This window comes from Salmo salar, unplaced genomic scaffold (genome assembly GCF_905237065.1).
Source record: "Salmo salar unplaced genomic scaffold, Ssal_v3.1, whole genome shotgun sequence".
In the NCBI taxonomy this organism is placed as follows: domain Eukaryota; kingdom Metazoa; phylum Chordata; class Actinopteri; order Salmoniformes; family Salmonidae; genus Salmo; species Salmo salar.
In genome coordinates this window covers 27,854-40,683 of record NW_025547502.1, presented here as the reverse complement: position 1 = coordinate 40,683, position 12,830 = coordinate 27,854, and the positions used below count along the sequence as shown (strand labels likewise).

The 12,830-nt window shown below is 44.8% G+C and overlaps 1 protein-coding gene across 1 annotated transcript; it reads left to right on the top strand.

Annotated features, from left to right (window-relative positions):
• The first annotated feature begins 293 nt into the window (after positions 1-293).
• Positions 294-9,453, top strand: LOC123731937 (tripartite motif-containing protein 16). Its single transcript, XM_045711310.1, has 6 exons — positions 294-1,003; positions 1,422-1,517; positions 6,387-6,620; positions 8,300-8,459; positions 8,585-8,644; positions 8,881-9,453. The coding sequence occupies exons 1-6, from the start codon at positions 407-409 to the stop codon at positions 9,390-9,392; spliced, it is 1,659 nt and encodes a 552-aa protein (XP_045567266.1). The 5' UTR covers positions 294-406; the 3' UTR covers positions 9,393-9,453.
• Positions 9,454-12,830: the final 3,377 nt, after the last annotated feature.

The following is a 12,830-nucleotide window of genomic DNA, read 5'->3' as shown; positions in this document are numbered from 1 at the left end:
ACACTGTAATGTAAAGTATTACCTCATTCTCAATGATCAGTCAATACATACAGTATTCATTTCAACTACAGAACATTGTATCACTATCAAATCAATAATTATAATATGTACTTCATAGAAACTGTTAACCTTTATATATTCTAACAACTCACATTTGTTAGATTTATTCCATATTAAGGGCCCTAACCTAGGAACTAAAATATTAGTCTCCTTCTCGATGTTGCATGCAGTTGTCTCTCTCTCTCCCTCCCTTCCTCTAACCCCTCCCTCTCTCACTCCCTTCCTCTAACCCCACCCCTCTGGCAGAACCAGGAAGTCCCTCCCCTTCGCAAACTATTTTCTGAGGAAACGAAACTGATCTGAGTCTCTGTGTTGTCTGTCTGTGTGAGAGTGAACAACTGTCCAAATGGCTCAGCAGGGAGTTCTGCAGGACCAGGACCAGTTCTGTTGTTCTGTCTGTCTGGATCTACTGAAGGAGCCGGTCACTACTGCCTGTGGACACAATTACTGTAGAATCTGTATTGAGGGCTGCTGGGATCAGGATGTTCTGAAAGGGGTCTATAGCTGTCCTCAGTGCAGAGAGACCTTCACTCCAAGGCCTAATCTGAGGAAAAATAACATGTTGGCTGATATGGTGGAGAAACTGAAGAAGACAGGACTCCAGGCTGCTCCCCCTCCTGCTCTATGCTATGCTGGACCTGGAGATGTGGCGTGTGATGTCTGTACTGGGACCAGAAAGCAGAAAGCCCTCATGTCCTGTCTGGCGTGTCTGGCCTCTTACTGTGAGACTCACCTCCAACCTCACTACGAATCTCCTGCTTTCAAGAAGCACAAGCTGGTCAAAGCCACCGCACAACTACAGGAGAAGATCTGCTCTCATCATGACAAACTGCTGGAGGTTTACTGTCGTACCGATCAGCAGTGTATCTGTTATCTGTGTACAATGGATGAACATAAAGGCCATGATACAGTATCAGCTGCAGCAGAGAGGACTGAGAAACAGGTAAGACCAGAACAACTTGTTTGTGACTGTCTGACAAAGAATTAAAGATACAGTAGGAACTAAGGCTGTTTGAATATGAGATCATTCAAATGAAATGGATCCACAAATATGAACACAAACCTTGAGTATATAGATATGTTAACCCAGATTCTCCAAATGTATCACCATTTTCTAATGTCAAACACTATTATCATTCTGAATCCTCTTTTATGAGTCCAAAGTTCAGTCTCAACCCCTTGATACATGTAGGCCTACCATAAAAATTATAATAATTCACATAGCAACATAATATAATATTGTAAAAGGACTTCCTCAGGATTGTAGACCTTCCTCTCTATGGGTCCTATATCACATTACTATACATTGATCTGCTGGACAAATAAAGCTTGATAGGTCATTGAAGAGTGATTCTCCACAGAGGCAGCTGGGGATGAGTCAGCAGAAGGTCCAGCAGAGATTCCAGAAGAGAGAGAAGAAGCTGAAGGAGCTCCAACAGGCTGTGAAGTCTCTCAAGGTGAGTATTGTTGACCAGAGGAGACACACCATTTCACATCTCTCCTCCAGTCAGAGAGAGGGAGAGAGGTAGAGAGGTCCCTATCCAATCCCACTGACCCCACCGTTGAGAACAGGCTGTCTGGACCCCTTTCAGAGAATAGACTGCTTAATGTAACTGACGGGATATGAACCCAGGTCTACCGTGGGATAAACCAACATTCTGACCATTACACCAAGAGGACATTCCCTATTGGGCCGACACTGATTTAGAAGTCGCAGGCGGGGCTACCTCATCACATAACCATGACTAACCATGACTGACTCATGTCCCCTATACATTAACATGGATCTCTCTCTCTCTCTCAATACAATTCAAAGGGCTTTATTGGCATGGGAAACATATGTTTACATATGAACAGAAATGAACAGTGAACATTACACTCACAAAAGTTTCAAAGGAAGAGACATTTCAAATGTTATAATTCAATTGGAAAACAGAGTTTTTTTGTGGTTTCACGGTGGGTGGGACTATCAATATTTGTTTGTGTTTCTTCTGACCAGAGAGAGTGGGCGCTCCGTGTCACGCAACTTGGGTCAAGATCTGTTTCTTGTTTTGCTCTTAGGAACAGGGCACCATTGAAAGGAGTGATTTCTGGGGTAGCGTTAGTGTGGAGGTGGAGCAATTGAAGTTGAAGGCTCTTGGTGTTTGTGATGCCCACCGTTTGGTGTGAAGCAGACCAGGTGGGGAGCGTGGTGAAACAGAGGAGTCACTGTCAGCGTTTGAGTCTTTACTCGACAAAGTCATGTTAGGATATATCAGTTATCCTGTTAGAGTCTTTGTGTTGAATCCACTGAGCTGTTTCAGGTGCAACGTTTATGGTCATGTTGCAGCACTTTGTAGGAGGGAGATTCCAGGATGTGGGAAGTGTGCAGGAGGTCATGGGATAGAGGACTGTGTAGTTTCGGTGGATAAAGTTGTGTCAACTGTAGGGGTACACATGTTGCTGGGGATCAGAGGTGTCTGGTGAGAGAGAGGCAGGTTGAGGTGGCTAGAGTCAGAGTAGTGCAGAAGGTGTCGTATGCTGAGGCAGTGAAGAAAGTAGAGGAGGATGGGTCAAGGGTGATGATCCTGAGAGGATCCCTGTGAGTAGTAGATCTGTTCCAGCACAGAGGAATTGGCCAACGAGTGATATATGCTTCAGTAAGGTTGGCTTCTTAGAGTTCAAAGCAATGGTTATCAACTGTACCTCAGAAATGGAATGTAAATCACAGACAATATATGTTGTGGTGGCAGCTGCAGAGAAGTATTTGGTCATATGAGATTTGACTTCAGAAGAGTTCCAGGGTGTGTTGAGTGGTGGTGTCCCGTCCTCCCAGGTCATGGGCATGGTGCAGGAGCAGATAGGGTCAAAGTAGTGGAATGGGGTAGTGGGTTTTTAATGAGTGTAGGGTTAGTTGGCATGGTGCAGGAGCAGATAGGGTCAAAGTAGTGGAATGGGGTAGTGGGTTTTTAATGAGTGTAGGGTTAGTTGGCATGGTGCAGGAGCAGATAGGGTCAAAGTAATGGAATGGGGTAGTGGGTTTTTAATGAGTGTAGGGTTAGTTGGCATGGTGCAGGAGCAGATAGGGTCAAAGTAGTGGAATGGGGTAGTGGGTTTTTAATGAGTGTAGGGTTAGTTGTCATGATGCAGGAGCGGATAGGGTCAAAGTAGTGGAATGGGGTAGTGGGTTTTTAATGAGTGTAGGGTTAGTTGGCATGGTGCAGGAGCAGATAGGGTCAAAGTAGTGGAATGGGGTAGTGGGTTTTTAATGAGTGTAGGGTTAGTTGGAAGGGTGTTGTTTTACTTGAAAAAATATGAAATGTTCCTTTTCCCATTTTGTATCACAAAGTAAAATAGATTTATATTATAGTCCAGTTGGGGGCGATAATACAACATATTGGATGCCAACCGCCGTTAAACTCCAAAGAAGAAGAAACGTTTTATTATGTCTATTTACAGTGTTGTAACGATGTCTCTCTCTCTCATTCCATCACTTTCGTGGTAGTTGGTTGTGTGGGTCTCTGGTTATGAATGGGGTGCTGACAGACAATCGTTGATGGATATTTATTGAGCTCTGATCAGGACGACAATTGATTACGGGTGTATAGTTTATGGAACAGCGGCAAACACTTAAGCTGGACAGAATCCAGTATATAGCTTTAAGGATATGTATTGGTGCATTTAAATCAACATCTGTATGTGTCTTACTAGTGGAGGCAGGTGAGATGCCTTTGGGTATACGGCGTAATAAATTGTCATTAGCATCCCACTGCTACTGTTCTAGATGACTGTTGGGAATATACTAGTAGACAAGGCAGTGGTTTTGGTTGGACAGTTGTAGGTATCAATGTTATTATGGAGAAATGAGAGAATGGGTGTAGTAGTGCGATTCTTGCTGGGTCCCAGCACATTCAGGTGTGGAAGGGAATGAAATTGTAGACCAGTTAGCTAAAAGAGCTTTAAAACAAGATATAATATATATTAATGTTCCACAGGGTAGAGGTGAGGACAAATGTAAGATCAGAGACATTTTGATAGATGTGTGGCAGAAGAGATGGGACTCTGAGCACAAGGGACGGCATTTATATGTCCTCTAAAGGTTGGTGGACCAAGGTTCAAAGGTCAGATTAGGAAGGAAGAGGTGGTGTTTACTCAATTGTGTTTAGGACATTGTATATTGAACTGGTCCTTACATCTGGTTGGCAGCATGTGAATGGTTTGTGTCTGGAGGGTATTGTCAATGAAGAGGTGGAGCATGTGTTGTTATATTGTTGTAAGGATGTTGAAGAGAGGGAAAGATTGAAGTGTAGGGTCATTGAGGTTGGATGGGGTTGGGGGGTTTGGAAGGGATTTGGGGGATGGGGGAGGGTCTATTAGAAGTTAGTAGGACTCTTTTTTATTTTCTCAGAAGTACTGGGTTAGGTAGGAGGATTTAGAAATGGTGTAAACCGTGATTGAACACACTCCAGCACAGTAGGTGGCGCCATGCACCTTTAACGTTGATTTGCGGACCGCCATTATATCATAGAAGAAGAAGGTGTTGTGGTTCCTGAGGAGGGCTACTATTCTTTTTGCGTATTTTCCAAATGTATTTTGTAGTTGTTAAGGGTTTATTTGTTAGTTTCCACTGTTTATCGGTTAGAGTTGAGGGGGGAGTAGGGTAGTTTGTTTGGGAGGTGTGATGTCCTCAACCGAGTGGAGAAGAAACACTGTCTCTTCAGGTGCGTTCTGGAGAATGGTGTGGAGGAATTATTGATCATGGTCGGTGAACAGGTGGGAGAGGAACATATACACTCTGTATCCAGAATGAACAAGGCGGTGGTTGTGGTAATGTAAAAGGTGGGTCTTGTTGCCCGGCTAGTTACCAGTATGATTTATGTGAGGGGTGTGTTGGTGCTGATTTCAACAAGAGTAGTGGTGTCTAATCTGCCTCCGTTTATTACGGACGAACAGATCCGTAAAGAGTTGGTTCGTTTTGGTCCATTTCCAAGTGGTTTTCTGAACTAAATTCAAGGTTAAACAGGGGAGGGGTGGAACACAGGGTTTGTTAGCACAGATAGTGTGGACATTTTTTACAAATATTTTCTGATGAAACTATCCGCCAAGGAGCCCAGTGATATAATATTAGCATATGTCCCAGCTGTTTGCTGTGGTTTTGAAGTAAATCTCTTCCAGCCCACGTTAACCTTGTAGGTTTACCTCAGGTAACTTATTGTTAACTAGGTTACAGCTACTTGGTGAGGAAGCTCACTGTTCACCTGGTTACACGTTGTAGTGACCTACAGTGTTAGTGAGTAGAACAGATGGTTGGTGCAAAGACATCAAACGTTAAACATGTTTAAACATATTGTATTTCAGAAAAAGGTTTAAAACCTAAACAAAACGTATGTCCCTGTCCTCTTTTTCAAGATGTCCCGATTTAAACAGATTTGTTGTTTCTAAATGGCTGCTGGGTAATATGATAATCGTTGAAATCTGTTGGTTCGTAGACATCAAATAGAGAGATTGCTGCGCAGGTTCACTGAGTTGTAAACCAAATGGATAGGTGGAGCTCATTGATTTGTAGCTCTGACTCAGTTGCTACCTCAGATTATGAGCCTATCAAGTGTGGTGAATGAGGTATGTAGTACCCACAGAAGACCACAGGGAGGAGCAAGAGAGATATAAACCCATACAGTTTTTCTCTTTAAATACCCTGAACCTAACAATCAATCAAATGTATTTATGAAGCCCTTTTTACATCAGCAGATGTCACAAAGTGCTGTACAGAAACTCTAACCCTACGTATAACCTATTTTAGCCTGAACCCTAATTCTAGGGTAGGTTAGCCTACAACTATTTTAGTAATAATATTATGTTAGTAAATACCGTTTTAGTACTAAATAACATTTGTTATTTTTTAAATAAAACCTATGTAAGCATTTGCTTTTTATTAGTTATTTTATTATATTTATTATTGCAAGGCAGAACACTTGATAAACAAGACTCATTTGTTTTATATGTTAAATGTGGTTTGAACTGGGTGACATAGTAACCTCTATGTGAAAGTCCAACAATTGGCGTGGGACAGGTGGGGCAGGTTTGAGACTGATCTCTCTAATTAAATACACTTTATTTCTCAGCTGCCTCACCAATGTCTTTACGTGAATTAATAACTTTTAATTGGTAAATATTTCCAATAGATGGCAGCATAAGACCACGTAGCATCAGTAATAGGCTACAAGGAGCAATATGATTGACATAAAATAGCATGCAACCAAAGACAATGTCCCATGATTTTCTAAAATGGTAACTACCTACTGTCTCTGTCTCTCTCTGTCTCTGTCTCTCTGTCTCTCTCTTAACAGCGCTCTGCACAGGCAGCAGTGGAGGACAGTGATCAGATCTTTACTGAGCTGATCCGCTCCATTGAGAGAAGGAGCTCTGAGGTGAAGGAGCTGATCAGAGCCCAAGAGAAGGCTCAAGTGAGTCAAGCTGAAGGACTCCTGGAGCAACTGAAGCAGGAGATAGCTGAGCTGAGGAAGAGAAGCACTGAGCTGGAGCAGCTCTCACACACAGAGGATCACATCCATTTCCTCCAGGTAACTAAACTGTCTTGTTACATGTGATATGAAATTAACTTAATGTGAAACTATTCATCTCAATCATTATGTTGTCCTGTCTGTCTCTCTGTCCCTCTCTCTCTCTCTCCCTGTCCCTCTCTCTTTCTGTCCCTCTTTGTCCCTCTGTCCCTCTCTCTCTCTGTCCCTCTCTCTCTCTGTCCCTCTCTCTCTCTGTCCCTCTCTCTCTCTGTCCCTCTCTCTGTCTGTGTCCCTCTCTCTGTCTGTGTCCCTCTCTCTGTCTGTGTCCCTCTCTCTGTCTGTGTCCCTCTCTCTGTCTGTGTCCCTCTCTCTGTCTGTGTCCCTCTCTCTGTCTGTGTCCCTCTCTCTGTCTGTGTCCCTCTCTCTGTCTGTGTCCCTCTCTCTGTCTGTGTCCCTCTCTCTGTCTGTGTCCCTCTCTCTGTCTGTGTCCCTCTCTCTGTCTGTGTCCCTCTCTCTGTCTGTGTCCCTCTGTCCCTCTCTGTCCCTCTCTCTCTTTGTCCCTCTCTCTCTTTGTCCCTCTCTCTGTGTCCCCCTCTCTCTGTGTCCCCCTCTCTCTGTGTCCCCCCTCTCTCTGTGTCCCCCCTCTCTCTGTGTCCCCCCTCTCTCTGTGTCCCCCCTCTCTCTGTGTCCCCCCTCTCTCTGTGTCCCCCCCTCTCTCTGTGTCCCCCCTCTCTCTGTGTCCCCCCTCTCTCTGTGTCCCCCCTCTCTCTGTGTCCCCCCCCTCTCTCTGTGTCCCCCCCTCTCTCTGTGTCCCCCCTCTCTCTGTGTCCCCCCCTCTCTCTGTGTCCCCCCCCTCTCTCTGTGTCCCCCCCCTCTCTCTGTGTCCCCCCCTCTCTCTGTGTCCCCCCTCTCTCTGTGTCCCCCCCTCTCTCTGTGTCCCCCCTCTCTCTGTGTCCCCCCCCCTCTCTCTGTGTCCCCCTCTCTCTCTGTCCCCCCCTCTCTCTCTGTCCCCCCCTCTCTCTCTGTCCCCCCTCTCTCTCTGTCCCCCTCTCTCTCTCTGTCCCCCTCTCCCTCTCTGTCCCTCTCCCTCTCTGTCCCTCTCTCTCTTTGTCCCTCTCTGTCCCTCTTTGTCCCTCTCTCTGTGTCTCCCTGTGTCCCTCTCTGTGTCCCTCTCTCTGTGTCCCTCTCTCTGTGTGTCTCTCTCCCTCTCTCTGTCCCTCCCTCTCTTTGTCCCTCTCTCTCTTTGTCCCTCTTTGTCCCTCTCATTCTTTGTCTCTCTTTGTCCATCTTTGTCCCTCTCTTTGTTTGTCCGTCTTTGTCCCTCTCTCTGTGTACCTGTCTCTGTCACCTCTCTTTGTGTCCTTGTCTCTGTGTCCCCCTGTCTCTCTGTGCCCCCTCTCTCTCTGTCCCTATCTCTGTCCCCATCTCTCTCCCTCTCTCTGTCCCCATCTCTCCCTCTCTGTCCCTCTCCCTCTTTGTCCCTCTTTGTCCCTCCCTCTTTGTCCCTCTCTGTCCCTCTCCCTCTCTGTCCCTCTCCCTCTTTGTCCCTCTCTCATTGTCCCTCTTTGTCCCTCTTTGTCCCTCTCTCATTGTCCCTCTTTGTCCCTCTCTCTCTTTGTCCCTCTCTCATTGTCCCTCTGTGTCCCTCTCTCTCTGTGTCCCTCTCTGTCTCTCTCTCTGTCCCCCTCTCTCTCTCTCTCTCTCTCTCTCTCTCTCTCTCTCTCTCTCTCTCTCTCCAGAGTTATCAGTCTCTCTCCAGTATCAGTGTATCTTCAGACTTACCCAGAATTGTTGTCCGTCCTCTTCAGTACTTTGGAGATGTGAGTAAGACTGTGTCTGAACTGAGAGAGAAACTAGAAGACTTCCTTAAAGGAGAATGGACCAAGATCTCCACTACAGGTGTGTTGAAAACAATAAGAACATCAACTTTAGACCATTGAAAGTTCCCTACTAGTCATATACATGTGGAATATGGTATGATGATAACATTCCCTCTCTCTGTCAATGTGTTTGTGTGTCTGTAGTGAATATAGTGGATGTTTTACTGCCTCCAGAGCCCAAGACCAGAGAACAGTTGTTACAATGTGAGTCTCTTTATTGTGAAGTAACTAACAGTCACTTTTTACTGACACTCCTAACAATCCCTCTAGAAATATATAGCAATAGTAGATCTAATCAAAGACTGGGTATCTATCTGACTCCTCATATTTCTCTGATTTGATCTCTGCTGTGCTCTAATCAAAGACAGGGTAGATACAGTATCTGACTTAACTTATTGTTCTGACTCCCCTCATTGGTCTCTGCTCTGCTCTTCTCCCAGATTCCTGTCAGCTCACACTGGACCCAAACACAGCACGCACACACCTCTCTCTGTCTAAAGGGAACAGAAAGGTGACCTTTACAGACCAAGACCAACCATATCCTGACCATCCAGACAGATTCACCAACTGGTACCAGGTTCTGTGTAGAAAGGGTCTGTCTGGACGCTGTTACTGGGAGGTGGAGTGGACTAGGGACAGGGTTGTTACAGCAGTCTCATATAAAGACATCAGCAGAACAGGGTCAGATAGTGGATTTGGAAACAATAACAAGTCCTGGAGTTTACTGTGCTATAGAGGTGGTTATTGGTTCAGACACAATAATGTTGTGACTAAAGTATCAGGCCCTCAGTCCTCCAGAGTAGGAGTGTACCTGGATCACAAGGCAGGTACTCTGTCCTTCTACAGTGTCTCTGACACAATGACCCTCCTCCACAGAGTCCAGACCACATTCACTCAGCCCCTCTATCCTGGGTTTAGGCTCAATGGTACTGCTGAGCTGGTTAAACTGTAGTAGGGTCCACATAGATACTAGTCATGCTGGTCTAGTCTATAGCTGAGCTGGTTAAACTGTAGTAGGGTCCACATAGATACTAGTCATGCTGGTGTAGTCTATAGCTGAGCTGGTTAAACTGTAGTAGGGTCCACATAGTTACTAGTCATGCTGGTGTAGTCTATAGCTGAGCTGGTTAAACTGTAGTAGGGTCCACATAGATACTAGTCATGCTGGTGTAGTGTATAGCTGAGCTGGTTAAACTGTAGTAGGGTCCACATAGATACTAGTCATGCTGGTGTAGTCTATAGCTGAGCTGGTTAAACTGTAGTAGGGTCCACATAGATACTAGTCATGCTGGTGTAGTCTATAGCTGAGCTGGTTAAACTGTAGTAGGGTCCACATAGATACTAGTCATGCTGGTGTAGTCTATAGCTGAGCTGGTTAAACTGTAGTTGGGTCCACATAGATACTAGTCATGCTGGTGTAGTCTATAGCTGAGCTGGTTAAACTGTAGTAGGGTCCACATAGATACTAGTCATGCTGGTGTAGTCTATAGCTGAGCTGGTTAAACTGTAGTAGGGTCCACATAGATACTAGTCATGCTGGTGTAGTCTATAGCTGAGCTGGTTAAACTGTAGTAGGGTCCACATAGATACTAGTCATGCTGGTGTAGTCTATAGCTGAGCTGGTTAAACTGTAGTAGGGTCCACATAGATACTAGTCATGCTGGTGTAGTCTATAGCTGAGCTGGTTAAACTGTAGTAGGGTCCACATAGATACTAGTCATGCTGGTGTAGTCTATAGCTGAGCTGGTTAAACTGTACTAGGGTCCACATAGTTACTAGTCATGCTGGTGTAGTCTATAGCTGAGCTGGTTAAACTGTAGTAGGGTCCACATAGATACTAGTCATGCTGGTGTAGTCTATAGCTGAGCTGGTTAAACTGTAGTAGGGTCCACATAGATACTAGTCATGCTGGTGTAGTCTATAGCTGAGCTGGTTAAACTGTAGTAGGGTCCACATAGATACTAGTCATGCTGGTCTAGTCTATAGCTGAGCTGGTTAAACTGTAGTAGGGTCCACATAGATACTAGTCATGCTGGTGTAGTCTATAGCTGAGCTGGTTAAACTGTAGTAGGGTCCACATAGTTACTAGTCATGCTGGTGTAGTCTATAGCTGAGCTGGTTAAACTGTAGTAGGGTCCACATAGATACTAGTCATGCTGGTGTAGTGTATAGCTGAGCTGGTTAAACTGTAGTAGGGTCCACATAGATACTAGTCATGCTGGTGTAGTCTATAGCTGAGCTGGTTAAACTGTAGTAGGGTCCACATAGATACTAGTCATGCTGGTGTAGTCTATAGCTGAGCTGGTTAAACTGTAGTAGGGTCCACATAGATACTAGTCATGCTGGTGTAGTCTATAGCTGAGCTGGTTAAACTGTAGTTGGGTCCACATAGATACTAGTCATGCTGGTGTAGTCTATAGCTGAGCTGGTTAAACTGTAGTAGGGTCCACATAGATACTAGTCATGCTGGTGTAGTCTATAGCTGAGCTGGTTAAACTGTAGTAGGGTCCACATAGATACTAGTCATGCTGGTGTAGTCTATAGCTGAGCTGGTTAAACTGTAGTAGGGTCCACATAGATACTAGTCATGCTGGTGTAGTCTATAGCTGAGCTGGTTAAACTGTAGTAGGGTCCACATAGATACTAGTCATGCTGGTGTAGTCTATAGCTGAGCTGGTTAAACTGTAGTAGGGTCCACATAGATACTAGTCATGCTGGTGTAGTCTATAGCTGAGCTGGTTAAACTGTAGTAGGGTCTACATAGATACTAGTCATGCTGGTGTAGTCTATAGCTGAGCTGGTTAAACTGTAGTAGGGTCCACATAGATACTAGTCATGCTGGTCTAGTCTATAGCTGAGCTGGTTAAACTGTAGTAGGGTCCACATAGATACTAGTCATGCTGGTGTAGTCTATAGCTGAGCTGGTTAAACTGTAGTAGGGTCCACATAGTTACTAGTCATGCTGGTGTAGTCTATAGCTGAGCTGGTTAAACTGTAGTAGGGTCCACATAGATACTAGTCATGCTGGTGTAGTCTATAGCTGAGCTGGTTAAACTGTACTAGGGTCCACATAGATACTAGTCATGCTGGTGTAGTCTATAGCTGAGCTGGTTAAACTGTAGTAGGGTCCACATAGATACTAGTCATGCTGGTGTAGTCTATAGCTGAGCTGGTTAAACTGTAGTAGGGTCCACATAGATACTAGTCATGCTGGTGTAGTCTATAGCTGAGCTGGTTAAACTGTAGTAGGGTCCACATAGATACTAGTCATGCTGGTGTAGTCTATAGCTGAGCTGGTTAAACTGTAGTAGGGTCCACATAGATACTAGTCATGCTGGTGTATTCTATAGCTGAGCTGGTTAAACTGTAGTAGGGTCCACATAGATACTAGTCATGCTGGTGTAGTCTATAGCTGAGCTGGTTAAACTGTAGTAGGGTCCACATAGATACTAGTCATGCTGGTGTAGTCTATAGCTGAGCTGGTTAAACTGTATTAGGGTCCACATAGATACTAGTCATGCTGGTGTAGTCTATAGCTGAGCTGGTTAAACTGTAGTAGGGTCCACATAGATACTAGTCATGCTGGTGTAGTCTATAGCTGAGCTGGTTAAACTGTAGTAGGGTCCACATAGATACTAGTCATGCTGGTGTAGTCTATAGCTGAGCTGGTTAAACTGTAGTTGGGTCCACATAGATACTAGTCATGCTGGTGTAGTCTATAGCTGAGCTGGTTAAACTGTAGTAGGGTCCACATAGATACTAGTCATGCTGGTGTAGTCTATAGCTGAGCTGGTTAAACTGTAGTAGGGTCCACATAGATACTAGTCATGCTGGTGTAGTCTATAGCTGAGCTGGTTAAACTGTAGTAGGGTCCACATAGATACTAGTCATGCTGGTGTAGTCTATAGCTGAGCTGGTTAAACTGTAGTAGGGTCCACATAGATACTAGTCATGCTGGTGTAGTCTATAGCTGAGCTGGTTAAACTGTAGTAGGGTCCACATAGATACTAGTCATGCTGGTGTAGTCTATAGCTGAGCTGGTTAAACTGTAGTAGGGTCTACATAGATACTAGTCATGCTGGTGTAGTCTATAGCTGAGCTGGTTAAACTGTAGTAGGGTCCACATAGATACTAGTCATGCTGGTGTAGTCTATAGCTGAGCTGATTAAACTGTAGTAGGGTCCACATAGATACTAGTCATGCTGGTGTAGTCTATAGCTGAGCTGGTTAAACTGTAGTAGGGTCCACATAGTTACTAGTCATGCTGGTGTAGTCTATAGCTGAGCTGGTTAAACTGTAGTAGGGTCCACATAGATACTAGTCATGCTGGTGTAGTCTATAGCTGAGCTGGTTAAACTGTACTAGGGTCCACATAGATACTAGTCATGCT

What these genes read in the sequence shown, in the direction of transcription:
- LOC123731937 (XM_045711310.1), top strand. Translation starts at nt 407, where the DNA reads ATGGCTCAGCAGGGAGTTCTGCAGGACCAGGACCAGTTCTGTTGTTCT. An exon ending in CAGAGAGGACTGAGAAACAG is followed by an intron (nt 1,004 to 1,421) that starts GTAAGACCAGAA and finishes GATTCTCCACAG; the next exon opens with AGGCAGCTGGGGATGAGTCA. An exon ending in CAGAGAACAGTTGTTACAAT is followed by an intron (nt 8,645 to 8,880) that starts GTGAGTCTCTTT and finishes CTCTTCTCCCAG; the next exon opens with ATTCCTGTCAGCTCACACTG.